The sequence below is a fragment of the Onychostruthus taczanowskii genome, unplaced genomic scaffold (genome assembly GCF_017590055.1).
Source record: "Onychostruthus taczanowskii isolate IOZ18803 unplaced genomic scaffold, ASM1759005v1 scaffold86, whole genome shotgun sequence".
NCBI lineage: Eukaryota > Metazoa > Chordata > Aves > Passeriformes > Passeridae > Onychostruthus > Onychostruthus taczanowskii.
Genome location: NW_024506552.1, coordinates 2,853,470 through 2,870,366, shown reverse-complemented (window position 1 = coordinate 2,870,366; position 16,897 = coordinate 2,853,470). Strand labels below are relative to the sequence as shown.

The 16,897-nt window shown below is 52.2% G+C and overlaps 2 protein-coding genes across 5 annotated transcripts in view; both read left to right on the top strand.

Annotated features, from left to right (window-relative positions):
- The first annotated feature begins 1,586 nt into the window (after positions 1 to 1,586).
- On the top strand, positions 1,587 to 12,771 carry NCF1 (neutrophil cytosolic factor 1). The gene is made up of 11 exons (XM_041425010.1): positions 1,587 to 1,711; positions 2,167 to 2,247; positions 2,563 to 2,638; positions 3,874 to 4,039; positions 5,705 to 5,760; positions 6,066 to 6,188; positions 6,565 to 6,672; positions 7,460 to 7,577; positions 8,175 to 8,282; positions 11,357 to 11,499; positions 12,373 to 12,771. Exons 1-11 carry the CDS (start codon positions 1,640 to 1,642, stop codon positions 12,489 to 12,491), a joined length of 1,170 nt encoding a protein of 389 aa, XP_041280944.1. The 5' UTR covers positions 1,587 to 1,639; the 3' UTR covers positions 12,492 to 12,771.
- A 643-nt stretch (positions 12,772 to 13,414) lies between these two features.
- Positions 13,415 to 16,897, top strand: part of RCC1L (RCC1 like) — a 19,477-nt gene continuing 15,994 nt past the window's right edge. For all 4 annotated transcript variants that reach the window (XM_041425026.1, XM_041425028.1, XM_041425027.1 and 1 more), the window contains exons 1-2: positions 13,415 to 13,733; positions 14,853 to 14,982. In XM_041425026.1, coding sequence (XP_041280960.1) covers positions 13,467 to 13,733; positions 14,853 to 14,982 — 397 coding nt within the window. In that variant the 5' untranslated portion in view covers positions 13,415 to 13,466. The remainder of the gene's footprint in view (positions 13,734 to 14,852; positions 14,983 to 16,897) is intronic.

Sequence of the window (16,897 nt, the reverse complement as noted above, 5' to 3'; positions counted from 1 at the left end):
GCCTGGGGTCCTCTCCCATTCAGCCCTGTGCCCATGTAAGGTGGTGAGCAGGGCTGGGACTGACTCAGGTCCTCGGGGGCTCCTCAAGGGAACCTTTTGGTGGCAGATTTTGAAGAAGCTGCAAGTGACTGAAGGGAAATGGTGATGCAAGGGGAGGGTCTCTTGCACACTGAGCCCGTGGCTGCCCATCCTGGCTGTGCTGTCCCAGATTCCCCACCTGCCAATCCCACACACAGAAGACAGTACTGCCATTCCTGGGGCTCAGGTAGTGCATTACATGCTTCATTCAGCCGTTCCAGCTCTGATAGAGAGGGTGAAGGCACCTCTGCCTGTCATATCCAATATCCATATCCAAATCCATTGACAGCCTCTGGCTGTAATAACCTCTGCCTGAGGCATCTCTGCTCCTGGCTGAGTGTGGGCTGGGTTTGCTCTAACACCCAGCTCGTGGCAGTGAGCTGGCCTGCTGGGGACATTGGCTGCACTGGGGCACAGGTTTCCAGAGGGGATGGAGCTGAGTGTTCACAGCTGGCTGGAGCTGGGCTCCTCCAAGGATCCTGTGGAGAGCAGGGCTCTGCCAGGTGACTGCCCACCTCTGCTGCCCACTGTCATTGAGGGTGCCCGTGGTGGGGACAGAAGCGCTCCTGGGTACACCTTTGCTTTCAAGCAGTGTGGAATTGATCCCTGCAGCTCTCACATCCCTTCAGGTCTTTCTGCTCAGGGCTGAGGATGGAGAAGGAGGAGGACATGAATGCAGAGGGTGCACTGGCATTTCAGAACGGCTTAGCAGGGGACTCTCCTGCTCTCCCAGTGGGACACAGGGGTCTATCTCCAGCCCACTCTGGGGTTTCCCTGTGCCTGGGGTCCTCTCCCATTCAGCCCTGTGCCCATGTAAGGTGGTGAGCAGGGCTGGGACTGACTCAGGTCCTCGGGGGCTCCTCAAGGGAACCTTTTGGTGGCAGATTTTGAAGAAGCTGCAAGTGACTGAAGGGAAATGGTGATGCAAGGGGAGGGTCTCTTGCACACTGAGCCCGTGGCTGCCCATCCTGGCTGTGCTGTCCCAGATTCCCCACCTGCCAATCCCACACACAGAAGACAGTACTGCCATTCCTGGGGCTCAGGTAGTGCATTACATGCTTCATTCAGCCGTTCCAGCTCTGATAGAGGGTGAAGGCACCTCTGCCTGTCATATCCAATATCCATATCCATTGACAGCCTCTGGCTGTCATGTCCAATATCCATATCCATATCCATTGTCCTTGACCCTCTGCTGCAATGCCCTGTGCCATCATGGGGCAACATCAGCAGTCAGGGGAGTCCTTTGGATATCAGGGCAGCCAGCCTGGCCCTCACCCTTCACTGCCCTCTGATTCCAGAGGTCCCTCCAGGTTTTCCCCGAGGCCTCCCAGCTCACCTCCTCCCCAGCCCGGAGCCACTGGAGGGGCTGGGCTGGGCTGGGCTGGGAAGCACCGGCTCGTAACAAACCACAGCGAGTGAACAATTACGGGTGCGATTGCGGCGGCAGTTCCGCCTCCCCGGGGCTTTAAGACCAAGCGGAGCTGAGCGAGGGCAGAGGGGACGGGACAGCCCGGACAGGCAGGAGCAGGGTCCGGAGCAGAGCACCGCGGGCAGGAGCAGAATGGGGGACGCCTTCATCCGGCACATCGAACTGCTGGGCTACGAGAAAAGGTTTTTCCCCAGCCAGCACTATGTGAGTACTCAGCAGCGTTCTGGCATGTGAGGACTGGCCAGGGTAAAAACCGTGGCCAACAAATGTCCTGAGGTAAATGTGACTGAGAGCCTAAACGCTTCCTTTTAAGGGGGTCATGGCTGTTAACATCAGCTGCAGGCAGCCGGAGACTAAACTGTCCTGAACACACAAGATTTCAGGCACTTCCTTTGCAAGCCACTGGCTACTTTGCAGTCTTGGAAAGGGCTTTTTCCTCTTTGTTTCCCCCCACCTGCGTGGTTCTGTCCCCTCTCCGACCATTCCAACTCCCCTAGTGACCAGTTTATTTGCTGGCAGGGAGAACTACTTGCATTGGGATGGTGGAAGGAAAACATTCAATTTTATCTGAAGCTGGACCATCCACAGGGCTCCCTGGGCACAGTGGGGAGTGGTGTCCCACTTGCCTGCAAAACTGCAGCCTCTGCTTTGCTCCTCAGGTCTACATGTTCCTGGTGAAGTGGAATGACCTCTCCGAAAAGGTCGTCTACCGCCGCTTTACTGAGATATATGAGTTCCACGTGAGTCCTCCCAGGACACATAGCCTTGGGGTGGGGAAAAGGGAGGGTGAATGCCATCTGAAATTGCCTCAAAGCAAACCTAGTTCAAAAGAGGCTCCTGGGTCCAGTTCTTCAATCTCTTTTGCCCCTTGAAGGTGGGAGCCAATGGCTCTGTGTCCCTGGGCACACAGTGCCGAGCTGTGGGATCCAGCCAAGACATGCTGGTGGCAGCAGGGCGAGCACCAGGAAAGAAGTCAAGCTGGGGGCAGAGGAGTGGGTGTCACAGCGTGCTACCCTGGTGCCATCCTCACTGTTGTGCCTGGCTCTGCTCTGCAGAAAGCGCTGAAGGAGATGTTCCCCATTGAATCCGGGGACATCAACATAGAGAACCGGATCATCCCGCACTTGCCAGGTGAGGGGCAAGCCCCATGGCTGGGGGGTGAAGAGAAATTGCAGCTAGCTGGGAAATTCCCTGGTGGGTTGAGCTGTGTTGGCTGCCTCCCAGTCAGGTGGGTGGTGCAGTATTTCCTGTACACCAGGCTTGAAATCAAAACCCCAGTAAAATCTGAGCAGTGGCAGTGGTTCTTCCCAACACTCAGCAGCCCTGCAGACCCTGTCCTTGCTCTCTGAAGGCACCCCAGAGGCACGTCCAGAAGAATCAGCTGTGACCCCTATGACCCCTGGCTGGTACAAAGTGTCTGGCTTTGGGGAGGCTGAACTGAGTGGAGCTGAGCTGAGCCCTGTGTTGGTGACACCATCACTGGTGTTCGCTTAATGCCCTTAGGGCAACACAGATACTTTGTAGGAGGAAGCAATGCAATATGTCTTCAATGACAGAGAATGAACTCCTGATCCGAACAGCTGACACTGTCTCCGAGCAAGGAGATGTTAGAAAGCATGTTAGAAAACTTCCCCATTTTATTTAATTTCCTGCTTTAAAGGAAGCAGAAGGGAGTCTGAAAAAGAGCTGCAGTTGTGGTCAACATCTCTGGAGGAGGAGTAAGCCTGCACCATGGAGTGCCAGTCTGGGGAGGCTCCACTGCAGCTGGACTGACACCAACCACTGTGCTGGGCCTCTTTCTTCACGCTGCCCCCCACCGTGCTGGGGCTGGTCAAAGCATCCTTATTCCATTTGGGGAACTGAGAGCACCGAGGACCAGACAGGTGTCAGACTGCTGGGGGACATGGGGTGCCACTGACCACACAAAGCACCTCCCATCATGCGGTTCAAGACTGCTCAGGGTTGGGATTGCCAGCAGTATTTTAGAGCTCTGGAGTCAAGAGCACCATAATCAGGGGGGTGGGAGGATAAACATATCTCCTCTGACTGCAGGCTCGTCCCCTGAGCCCCTCTTGGTGCCCTGGTGCATCTGCTGTATTTGTGGCCCAGCAGTTGGGCTTAGTCTGAACACACATGTAGGACTTAACCTAAAAATGAAATAGGGTCAAACAGGATCATTGCTGGGCTTGCATGAGCTGTGCTCCTACAAAGCTTCACCTTATTGGCACAATGCAGCCATGCAGCACCTTGGGGCCAGACCCACTTGTTTGCCAGGCAAAATTAATGATTCAGAGCAGTGTGCTGGGAAACTATTAAAAATAAGGCATTCTGTCTGCTTTTTCTGAGCCCTTTTTCCTCTCCCCCAGCCCCAAAGTGGTTTGATGGGCAGCGCTCAACTGAGAACAGGCAGGGCACACTGGCTGAGTACTGCTACACACTGGTGAACCTGCCCCACAAGATCTCCCGGTGCCTGCATGTGGTCAACTTCTTCAAAGTCCGTCATGATGACATGAACCCTGTCACAGACAGCCAGTGAGTCCAGCTGCCTGCTATTTTGAGGGAAATCCTGCGTTCCTGGCCTTGGATGCTGGCAGTAGCCTGCAGGGAGTGTGCTGATGGATAGGGCTAGTTGGCATTGAGCTGCCTTTGCTCTGACCTGTCTAGGATCAAGAAGCCTGAGGTCTTCCTCCTGACAAAGGATTCCAAGAAAAACCTCACTGGTAAGAGGTCTCAGAGGGCTGCAAGTGGCTGCCTCAGCAGCAGCAAAGCCTGCTGGGGAGAGAGGATGTCATTCCATGGCATATACCCTCACTAAGAACATGGTTGCTATGCCAGAGCTGCAGCTGTGGGAAGCCAAATCCTTAGGGGAGGAATGAGTTATTGTCCTGAAATCCAGTTGGTTTGGGGTTGAAAGAGGCTGGGAGGGCACTTTGGGCTGTCCTGGGGCTGCTTTTGGCCTGCCTGGAATAGGATGTTTCTGGGTTGGGGGCTGGAAGAGGGGACATCTATCACTTCTCTCATGCAGACATCACGGGCCCCATTGTCCTGCAAACGTACCGAGCCATCGCTGACTATGAGAAGAGCTCCACGTCTGAGATGGCTCTCAAGGCTGGGGACATGGTGGATGTTGTGGAGAAGAGTGAGAATGGTATGTGTCCATCCCCCTGGAGAGCCCCTGAGGGCCAGTGCACTCCCTTCCACAATTTCAGCAGGAATGAGTACTGCCCTTGCATCTTGTGTCCAAACACAGCATGTGAGCTAGTTATGGCAGTGAAGGCTGAGGGTGAGGGGCAGTTCTAGAAAACTGGGCAATATCCTGGCCATGCCTCAGCCTGTCTTCCTGCCCAGCAGGAGCACAATGAATTGGTCAAGTTCTCTGGTTGCACCATGTCAACAGAGACTGGCCCCAGCACTGTCCCTTTGGTCCAGGACAAGGAGGTGCCTACACCTGCCCTGGCCAGGACAGACCTGGTGCCAGTCCCCACTACACTCTCTGTTCCTGCCCATGGTTGCTTTCTTTGCAGGCTGGTGGTTTTGTCAATTGAAGAATAAACGAGGCTGGGTACCTGCTGCCTATCTGGAGCCACTGGATGGTCCCGATGAGTCTGAAGAGCAGGAACCTAACTATGCAGGTAAAATACTGGGGTGACCAGGGTGTGTGCGTGTGTCAGAGCACAGCCTGCTGCAGCTCTCCACTGTGACAGCTGCAAAGCTGGGCAATTCAGACTGAGCAGGATCACTGGGCAGGAAGATGCTGCTGTAGGAACTGCCAGGAGGGATAAATCTCATGGCTTTGTGCCTCAGTGTCAGCCTTGGAAGCTTCCCATGATCTGCAACTCAGCATTAGATTTGTGTTTTGGCTGATCTTTACCCAGTGGCCATGCTGAGCTGGCTGGGTGAAGGCTGAGGTGCTGGGTTAGCAGAACAGCATGGTGCAGCATCCAAATCAGGCACGGGCATTCACAGTGCTTCACCTCAGGCCTGGCCCTGCTCCCTGTCCCCTGCACTGCCCTGCCATGACAGCAGGGCTTTATCATGTGGAACAGAGGAAGGACCCTGCGGACTTGTGCCAATTGCTCAACAGGCTTCAGCTTTGAGGGTTTCACAACACTGGAAAAGGCTCTATTAAGCCTGCAGGGAGGGTGCTGATGGATAGGGCTGGTTGGCATTGAGCTGCCTTTGCTCTGACCTGTCTAGGATCAAGAAGCCTGAGGTCTTCCTCCTGACAAAGGATTCCAAGAAAAGCCTCACTGGTAAGAGGTCTCAGAGGGCTGCAAGTGGCTGCCTCAGCAGCAGCAAAGCCTGCTGGGGAGAGAGGATGTCATTCCATGGCATATACCCTCACTAAGAACATGGTTGCTATGCCAGAGCTGCAGCTGTGGGAAGCCAAATCCTTAGGGGAGGAATGAGTTATTGTCCTGAAATCCAGTTGGTTTGGGGTTGAAAGAGGCTGGGAGGGCACTTTGGGCTGTCCTGGGGCTGCTTTTGGCCTGCCTGGAATAGGATGTTTCTGGGTTGGGGGCTGGAAGAGGGGACATCTATCACTTCTCTCATGCAGACATCACGGGCCCCATTGTCCTGCAAACGTACCGAGCCATCGCTGACTATGAGAAGAGCTCCACGTCTGAGATGGCTCTCAAGGCTGGGGACATGGTGGATGTTGTGGAGAAGAGTGAGAATGGTATGTGTCCATCCCCCTGGAGAGCCCCTGAGGGCCAGTGCACTCCCTTCCACAATTTCAGCAGGAATGAGTACTGCCCTTGCATCTTGTGTCCAAACACAGCATGTGAGCTAGTTATGGCAGTGAAGGCTGAGGGGGAGGGGCAGTTCTAGAAAACTGGGCAATATCCTGGCCATGCCTCAGCCTGTCTTCCTGCCCAGCAGGAGCACAATGAATTGGTCAAGTTCTCTGGTTGCACCATGTCAACAGAGACTGGCCCCAGCACTGTCCCTTTGGTCCAGGACAAGGAGGTGCCTACACCTGCCCTGGCCAGGACAGACCTGGTGCCAGTCCCCACTACACTCTCTGCTCCTGCCCATGGTTGCTTTCTTTGCAGGCTGGTGGTTTTGTCAATTGAAGAATAAACGAGGCTGGGTACCTGCTGCCTATCTGGAGCCACTGGATGGTCCCGATGAGTCTGAAGAGCAGGAGCCTAACTATGCAGGTAAAATATTGGGGTGACCAGGGTGTGTGTGTGTGTCAGAGCACTGCAGCTCTCCCACTGTGATGGCTGCAAAGCTGGGCAATTCAGACTGAGCAGGATCACTGGGCAGGAAGATGCTGCTGTAGGAACTGCCAGGAGGGATAAATCTCATGGCTTGGTGCCTCAGTGTCAGCCTTGGAAGCTTCCCATGATCTGCAACTCGGCATTAGATTTGTGTTTTGGCTGATCTTTACCCAGTGGCCATGCTGAGCTGGCTGGGTGAAGGCTGAGGTGCTGGGTTAGCAGAACAGCATGGTGCAGCATCCAAATCAGGCACGGGCATTCACAGTGCTTCACCTCAGGCCTGGCCCTGCTCCCTGTCCCCTGCACTGCCCTGCCATGACAGCAGGGCTTTATCATGTGGAACAGAGGAAGGACCCTGCGGACTTGTGCCAATTGCTCAACAGGCTTCAGCTTTGAGGGTTTCACAACACTGGAAAAGGCTCTATTAGCACAACACTTCCTCATTTTACCACTTGAATTCTGAACACACTTTTGAGCAGAATAGGAGTGCTTCCTCTGCACCCAAAAGCTTTCTTCTGGAGAGATGGTGAAGGGGCTGGGATGAGCCATGGGTAATGACAAGACTGGGGGAAGTCTGAATTCAAACCTGAAGCACCCTGAGTCTTGCCTAAAATGTAGGGTGCCTCCTAATGCTCTGGTGCCTCCTCTTCTCAGTGGCTGGGGAGGTTCAGCCCCCATCCCTGAGGTGTCAGCACATGATCCACCATCCCCATTTCATGTGTAGGTGAGGCGTACGTGGTCCAGAAAAGCTACACTGCTGTGGAAGAGGATGAGCTGACCCTCAAGGAGGGTGATACCATTGAAGTCATCCACAAGCTCCTTGATGGCTGGTGGGTGATCAGGTGAGATGCCATGAACAGGTCAGGCGAGCAACACTCAGGCAAAGGGAAGGGACATCCATGGTGCTCCACGTCAGGGCTCTGAAAGCCATGGTGTCTTTGGTGCCACTGCCCAGCACTTCCTTTTGCAGGGCTGCTCCTCACAGTCTGTTCTTTGCCAAATTTTAAACATTTCAGCTGGAAATTCCTCTCCTGAGGGCTTCAGAAATATCCAAGAAGGAGGCAGATGGAAAAGAAACCATGCATCTGTTATTTTGTCTCTAATTGTTCTGGCACATTTTGCTTTGCAAAACCTCAACTTTCATCCCAGCTGCAAAGAATATTCGAGGTAACATGGCACCAGTAAGGGACAGGCCTGAACCGTGAGTCATGGAAGGTGTGAGTTGGAAGAGTTCAAGGCCAGGTTGGACGGGGCTTGGAAAAGTACTTCCCCTATTCTAGGGGAAGGTGTCCCTGCCTGTGGCATGGTGTTGGAATGAGGTCCCAATTCATTCTGGGACTCCATGACCACACACAAGAATGATCAAATCTCTCTCCTGGACTGAGGAGGTGGTTGCAGAGCCATGACTGCAAGTGATGTTCCTTTGTGTTGCACTGCAGGAAGGATGAAACCACAGGTTATTACCCCTCCATGTACCTGCAGAAAGCTGGGGAGGTGAACACCTCTGTGAAGAGTGTGCTGAGGAACCGGGGTGCTCCTCCACGGAGGTAGGAGAAGCTCTGTGCAGAGGGCAGAACATCTCCCCGTTCCTTGAGGGAGATGAAATTAAACCAGGCAGGGTGTTGTGGTGTCACCTGCTTGCCCTGTCTGTGAGGAACTACCTGGAGAAATACAAGCAGGACACAGACAGAGCAGGGCTGTCCTCCCACCAGCTCTGTGCTCCCCAGCTACCACAGGCACCCCAGCATTGTTGGTGCAGGGCTCCAAGATCCTTGCTCAACAGGTCCACCCGTCAGGTGTATTTCTCCTTGTCCTTCTGCAAAGTTTCTTTTCTGGGCTAATCTTGTTTAATTTTCAAATTGGTCATTTTCTTGCTTCAGTGTGTGTGCGGACTTGTGCCAATTGCTCAACAGGCTTCAGCTTTGAGGGTTTCACAACACTGGAAAAGGCTCTATTAGCACAACACTTCCTTATTTTACCACTTGAATTCTGAACACACTTTTGAGCAGAATAGGAGTGCTTCCTCTGCACCCAAAAGCTTTCTTCTGGAGAGATGGTGAAGGGGCTGGGATGAGCCATGGGTAATGACAAGACTGGGGGAAGTCTGAATTCAAACCTGAAGCACCCTGAGTCTTGCCTAAAATGTAGGGTGCCTCCTAATGCTCTGGTGCCTCCTCTTCTCAGTGGCTGGGGAGGTTCAGCCCCCATCCCTGAGGTGTCAGCACATGATCCACCATCCCCATTTCATGTGTAGGTGAGGCGTACGTGGTCCAGAAAAGCTACACTGCTGTGGAAGAGGATGAGCTGACCCTCAAGGAGGGTGATACCATTGAAGTCATCCACAAGCTCCTTGATGGCTGGTGGGTGATCAGGTGAGATGCCATGAACAGGTCAGGCGAGCAACACTCAGGCAAAGGGAAGGGACATCCATGGTGCTCCACGTCAGGGCTCTGAAAGCCATGGTGTCTTTGGTGCCACTGCCCAGCACTTCCTTTTGCAGGGCTGCTCCTCACAGTCTGTTCTTTGCCAAATTTTAAACATTTCAGCTGGAAATTCCTCTCCTGAGGGCTTCAGAAATATCCAAGAAGGAGGCAGATGGAAAAGAAACCATGCATCTGTTATTTTGTCTCTAATTGTTCTGGCACATTTTGCTTTGCAAAACCTCAACTTTCATCCCAGCTGCAAAGAATATTCGAGGTAACATGGCACCAGTAAGGGACAGGCCTGAACCGTGAGTCATGGAAGGTGTGAGTTGGAAGAGTTCAAGGCCAGGTTGGACGGGGCTTGGAAAAGTACTTCCCCTATTCTAGGGGAAGGTGTCCCTGCCTGTGGCATGGTGTTGGAATGAGGTCCCAATTCATTCTGGGACTCCATGACCACACACAAGAATGATCAAATCTCTCTCCTGGACTGAGGAGGTGGTTGCAGAGCCATGACTGCAAGTGATGTTCCTTTGTGTTGCACTGCAGGAAGGATGAAACCACAGGTTATTACCCCTCCATGTACCTGCAGAAAGCTGGGGAGGTGAACACCTCTGTGAAGAGTGTGCTGAGGAACCGGGGTGCTCCTCCACGGAGGTAGGAGAAGCTCTGGAGGGCAGAAGAACATCTTCCCGTTCCTTGAGGGAGATGAAATTAAACCAGGCAGGGTGTTGTGGTGTCACCTGCTTGCCCTGTCTGTGAGGAACTACCTGGAGAAATACAAGCAGGACACAGACAGAGCAGGGCTGTCCTTCCACCAGCTCTGTGCTCCCCAGCTACCACAGGCACCCCAGCATTGTTGGTGCAGGGCTCCAAGATCCTTGCTCAACAGGTCCACCCGTCAGGTGTATTTCTCCTTGTCCTTCTGCAAAGTTTCTTTTCTGGGCTAATCTTGTTTAATTTTCAAATTGGTCATTTTCTTGCTTCAGACATGTGTGCACTGAATCTTTCAGAGGCAAGGAGACATTTGACTAAATGGAGCTGCCAGTGGCCTAATCTAATGGGAGGATTTGAGCTAATGCAAGGGATTGTATTTTGATTAAAAAGATAAAAAGCAATAACAAATCATGAATTCCAGTGCAAAGACAATGGCTAAAAAGGGCAGAATTTGCTGCTGTCTCTTTTTTCTGCAAGATGACACATCAGGCCTGCTATAAAATCTCTCCAAATCCAATTTTGCTGGAGCATGGGTTGAGTGTGATACAGTGTAAAATGGTCCAGATCCACCTATTTGAACACAGAGATGTTTGCTGGTAGCCTTGGGGAAGATGAGGTGGCCTGTTCTGAGGACAGTGGCTTGTCCCCCTGCCATTGTGACTGCTGCCTCTGTGGCACTGGCAGCCAGGCCAAGCCCTGTTGTCAATGTGGTGACCTGTTATGGGCAAGAGCTTTGCTATGACTTGGGGTATGTGCTCAGACCGGGAAGGGGCTGAAGGCAGAGAAGCACATTTCTTTGAGAAGAGCAGGAGGACAATGCCATGGGGTGGACATCAGGAACCACTTCAGTCCTGCCATAGCACTGAAGACAAAGCAGGGGCCTCTGCTGCCTGCCCAGGGAGAGTCCCCAGTGCTGGGGTTTCCCCTGCAGCAGCCCCAGGCTGCTCAGCCTTTCACTTCTCTCAGTAGTTTCTCTCCTGTGGGTTGAACACCGCCCATCTGGGTGCACACTGACACATGCTCCATGCTTCACTCCCCTGTACCTGACCCTTGAGCCTCAGGGAGCCATGCCAAGCCCCACAGCAGGGACCTCAATTTTGTGGCCAGGATAGGTGCTGTATGTTCATTCATCAAAGAGCTATAGATCACTTCTCTATGGGCTTTCTTGGATAAACCTCATGCCCATCTCATCCTTCCAGTCTTATGCCCAATCTTCCTCACCAATCCCTATCATTACTTTGCAGACTTGTGCTCAGGGCTCACCCTTCAGTGTTTGCTTGCAGAGCACCATCCAGCTGCCTCTGAACACATTGTAGATTGTGTCTTCCTGATGGCTGCCCTCAACGGCTGGCATCCACCAGGCAAAACCCAAAAGCAGAAACTGGGGTTTGGGTGAAGCAGAGGAGGAAGTGTGGGGAAATGAGGTGTGTGGTGTGAGAGCTGCCAGCATTAAAACTGAAAGTTTTGTTTCTCACTCCTTGCAGATCCACCATCCGAAATGTGAAGAGCATCCACAAGCAGGGCCGGAAGCAAATCAGCCAGGAGACCTACAGGAGGAACAGCAAGAAGTACATCCAGAGCCAGCGGAAAATACGGGGAAATTCCCAGAACAAGGCCAATGTCATCAGTAAGCCTCAATGGAACTGGAATCCTGCAGGCATGACCCATGCCCCCCACCACTGCTGGCAGCTGGAGCAGGATGGCACACTGAGGTCACACCATGCCCACCTGCCCTTTTCCCATGGGGAAAGTCTACGCAGGGAGGTGTTTCTTTCAGTGAGTTTTCTTACCTCTGGCTATAAGTCAGACACAGCAGAATATGGTCCTGGAAGAGGTCAGCCCACATTTGAAACCTGTGCTTTCCTTTGTTCCTAACCTCCCCCCTGCTGCCATTACCACTGCAATTGCCATGTATGTTGCTGTCAGCAGAGCCCCCAGAAGGAAGTGTTACATGAAGAATTATAGAATTTGGTTTTGATAGGAAGGGACCTTAAAGACCAATTCATTCAAAGCTTCCACTTGATCAGGTTGCTCCAAGCCTCATCCAACCTAGCCTTGAACACTTCCAGGGACAGGGCAGCCACAGTTTCTTTGGGTAACCTGTGCCCCACTACCTTCACAGAAAATAATTTTTTCCTAATATTTAATCTAACCCTGGCCTCCAACAGTATGAAGCCACTCCCCCTCATCCTACCAGTTCAGGCCCTTGTAAAAAGTGTCTCTTCATGAAGAAGGAGGGCGGTAGGTCCGTGACCTTCCCAGAGCTAAAGATGGGCAGACCTCATGCAGACCTAGAGACGGGCTTTCCCTGAGCACAGCTCCCAGCAGGGCACTACTGGGTTCATCCTGACACCATGACCTAAGGAAGGCCCTACATGCAGCAGGGACAGGAGGAGAGGCAGGAGCTTTGGTGGCCATGATGTAGGAAGCTGCTGAATGTTCATGAGGGTGGTGTGTGGTGCAGAGCTCTGACCCATCTGTACATCTTTTTTACTTGCAGTTGAGAAAGATGAGCCAGGGGACAACAAGCCCAAGGCTCAACCTGCTGTTCCTCCCCGTCCCAGCAAGGACCTCATCCTGAACCGCTGCACTGAGAGCACATGGAGGAAGATCCTGTGAGGATCCTGTGAGTCCCCACACCAGCTACCCAAAGCTTCATCTCCTCCAGCTCCTGTGCAGCTAGGGCTCGGAGCCGGACCAGGGATCCAGGTGGTTCTGGCAGCCACCACAGGCCAGGGAGGCTGCGGCCATATCAGCCCAGCCCAGTGCCCTTCCTCATCCTCCACCTCAGCCCGCCCATGGTGTCCTGAGAGCACTTGGAGGAGGGACCAGCCCTGCTCTACCAGCTCCTCATAAGCACCAAGTCCTCATCTCTACATGCCCTTCTATTACCTCTTTGTATTTTGAACTATTTTTGTGGTTTTCATCAATAAAGGAGAGATACTTGATAGACCCTGAGGAGCAGTGTGGGCATGGCGGCAGGAAAGGTGCTCCTCCCGGCGGATATTGGGCAAGGGACTCTTCCAAGAAATGCTGGCAGTGAGGATATTTAGTTGGGGGGATAAAAGGACAGCAGCTTCTTCCTGGGAGGTGGCTGCTTGGCTCCCTCGAGAGGACAGCGAGGGCTCAGTGTTGAGACAGGGCTGCTTCTCACACGGAGCGTGGTGGGACGGCTGCACCTGGTTACCGCCCCAGCCAGCCCGGCCGCCGCTGTGCCGGACGGGGCCGCCTTCGGGTGGGATCTCGGTTTGGCTTTGGGATGGCGCCGGGTCGATGTGTAGGTTTGTGCCTGGGTGTTTTAGTTTTGATTCTCTGGGGCTGGGTCTAAGTCCACACTGGGGTGTGGGGGTGTGTTTAGATTTAGGCCTAGGTCGGGGTGTAGGTTTAGGTGTGAGTTTGGGCCGGGCTAGGCTCAGGCCTGGCTGTAAGCTCAGCCGCAGCTCAGGTTCTGGGCGGGTGTGAACGCTCCCCTCAGAGGGCGGTGTGGCCCCTTTAAGAGAAGCGCGCAGCTGCTGCGCGCATGCGCGCAGGGGAGCTGACGCTGTGCGGGCCCGCGAGTGAGCGAGCCGAGATGGCGGCGGCCTGAGGGCAGCGATGGCGGGGCTGGCGCGGCGCCTGCACTGCAGGGGCTTGTGCGTGCCGGCACGGCCGCCGAGCACCCGCCAGCTGCGGGAGGCCGAGGAGGCTGCCCCGGTGTTCCAGTACGTGGGGAAGGCGGCCAGGCGCAAGGACCGCGTGTTCGTGTGGGGCTTCAGCTACTCGGGCGCCCTGGGCATCCCCAGCTTCGTGAAGCCGGACGCGGGCTGGAAGAAGCCGCGGCGCATCCAAACCACGCCGTACCGCCTGGAGACGGAGGAGAAGGTGGGCCCGGGCCGGTCCGCCGGGGCCGACGTGTCTGCCCCGGCCTCCGCAGCCCGGTCAGGGCTTAGCACAGCCGAGAACGGCCTTACTGGATCGGGTTTAAAGGCTTTGCCGTGATTCCGTGTTTTCTGTCGGTATAGCGGTATTGCTTGGGATGGTGCCTGGTTTAACTGCAGCAGCATATAGTTTAGTAAATATGTATTAGTAATTTTGTCAGAGGCATTAGAGAGCCAGGGTGAAATAGAAGCATTTTTCTGGTAAAAGGGGCCTCTTCAGCTCCGTGGCTGCTCCCACCTGACAGGCGGGAAGCTTGTGTCGAAAATCACGTTATTCTTCTGCCTCGTGTTTCACTCGTGCTCTGCTCTCGAGTGCAGAGGAAGTCAGAGCGCTCCCGGAGTGCCTTGGCGCTGGGAAGGGCTCGGAAGGATGGCGGAGTCGGCTCCTGGCCCTGCGCGGGGCAGCCCAGCAGTCCCACCCTGCCCTGAGAGTTGTCCGAACCCTCCCTGGGGCCGGGGCCGTTCCCTGGGGAGCCTGTTCAGTGCCCCACACCCTCTGCGGGTGGAACCTTTTCCTGAAATCCAGTCTAAACCTCCCCTGGCACGGCTGCCCTCGGGTCCTGTCGCTGGTCCCTCGGGACGAGCTGCAGACCCCAGTGGGATCTGACCTCAGTCTCCATTTCTCCCGGCTGAGCACCAAGTGACACAGTTGCTCCTCATGTGACTCTTATGCTGGGCTTTTTTTTGTCAAAAGGAGTAAAACATGTTATTCTCTTAATATCTCTGTATCTTTCTTAATTTTTAAAATTTATTTTAATCTGCTGATGCAGGTCAGCAAATAGGTCTTTCTGTGGTGTTGATGGGGCCAAGGTAATGCAGAAATAAAGATGTATGCAGACAAAACCAAAACTTTTAAGGCAGAATGGTTGGACCTGAGTTTTCACCATTGTGCTTATCACAAAAGACTGATAATTTTTGGAAGACCATACATGCCATGAATTTGGGCTGCATGTGAATGTAGCTTAATGAAGAATGATTGCTGGTGAACAAGTAGCCTGGAGTGAAATCTGCTTTTCTAAGCCAGTTTCTAACTGAGTGGTGTGGGTTTTGTCTGCCTTCAAAGATATCCTCTGCTGCCTGTGGTTATGGATTCACACTGCTGGCTTCAAATACCAGAGACATCACCAAAGTGTGGGGCATGGGGCTCAACAAGGATTCCCAGCTTGGATTCCAGAGAAGCAGAAGAGATCAAAGTAAGGATTTAAGTGTTTTAAAGACTTGCAGGGTGACACTGCAGTATGCCTGTGGTACAGGAATCTCCATGTGTTTGGAGCTGTGAAAAACATCAGGAGACTTTGGTGCAGTCCCAGGCTGTGCTTTATGTTTTTAAACAGATCTTTTTTTCTGAAATGTATCCATGTTTTTGTGTGCTTTGTAATTGATCAGTGTGTGCCTCTGTTTTGTACGCTGCACTTAATTAGTTTCATCTGGATTGGAATGTAGTTGTTCATTCTGCAGAGTGTGATGTTGGTTAATTTGTGGCTTTGAATCTATAGTTTGATAGAAGGCACAGTGTAGTTAATAAAATCATTTTGGCAGGATGGTGTGCTTGCTTCTGTTGCCTTTGCACTTAAAAACTAAAGTCCTTTGTCCTCCTTCCCTCCCTGGTTTGAGGTTTTTTTTATACAGTCTGTGGAGTTTTTGTGAAACTGTAGGGTTTGTTTTAAATTCCTTCAATAGGTTGCATTTTGAAGGAAAAACTTGGTTTTTAGTCATTTTGTCTTACACCAGGCTCTCAAACTTATTTAAGGCAATTTCTTTGCAGAACATTGCCACCTACCACTGAAGACAGGAAAACCACAAACTTTCCTCATGGAATGGCTGACTGCATAGACATTCCTCCATAACCAGTTCAGGAAAATCACAATAAAAGCAGTTTTTGTCATTATGATGTATAAGAGTGTAATCCATCAAGGTAGGGTGTGTATGATATGGGCAGAAGATTAAAGTTGGTGGAGAGGCAAAAGAAAATTGCAGCTGCAGTGCAGCATGGTGAGGTTTGCAGTGGTGCTGCTTTGTGGGGCACACTGGGTAGTTCTGTGAGAGTGTGCACACACAGCAAGTGCGTGCTTAGACAGCAGCTGCAAAATGCAGGGGCTGCAGGAGCTTCTGCTCACTTCTGCTTTTAAAGGTTTCAGCTCTTGCTGGGTCTTATGTACGTGCTGATGTCTTAGGAGTGTCTTGCAATTACCTTGTTTTTCATCTGACCTGGAAATTATTTTTGTCAGAGAATGAAGAAATAGGTTAAATAGTTTTGCAGTTCAAGCCCTGCTAAGTAAGAGAGTGTGTTTGGCAAGTTGAAAATGTGAAGATCAGTGGGATTGCTACTGCTTCATGTTTAATGTCCCACCAGGCAAGCTTTCCTTTGGGATGTGTTGCTCGTTGCTGTTTTACAGACTGACTTTGGTGCCTGCTGCTTCCAACGCTGTGTTGCTGTAGATGCTTCAATTCCAAGGGAATTTGCAGCCTTCTGACTTTTAGATGGTTGCATCTAAACTACTGCTATTTCACACTCACCCCCCTGTTCCTTACTCCTCATTGTCTCTTTTCTCCAAATCCCCTCAGCTGTCAGTGATGGTTATTACAGATCCCAGTGGCATGTGTCTTTCTGCGGGAGGGAACAGAGAGAGGAAAAGGTTATTTTGCTTTGACTTCCAGGTGTTTCTAGACAGACAGAGAGTTGGTTGTGTTTAAGTTCTGCTCTGTTGCATGGCAGATGCCCACCATTGGTAAGCTGCCTGTTGTGCTGCCTGTCCTCATGTCCAGTAGTGTCTTATTCCAAAAGACCTTGTGTAGACTTTTAAATTTTAATTTTTTAAAAAATCTTAGGTGTTTTTTTGTTGTTGTGGGTTTTTTTGTTTGTTCGGGGGTTTTTGTTGTTATTGTTTTAGTTTTATTTTTATTGAAGGCAGCAAGAACCAGTAAAGCACTGCTGCCTGTGTGCAATATTGCTTTGGGTCCTCCAGGATTTGATTTCACTTATTACAGTAACTTTGATTTCAAGACTTTTTATCTTTTTATCATCTCCTCTTAACAATTTCCCTAGTACTGATTTACAGCTTGCTGTTCTTTCCCCCCCTCCCCCAGTTGACTGTAATTGATTCTGTG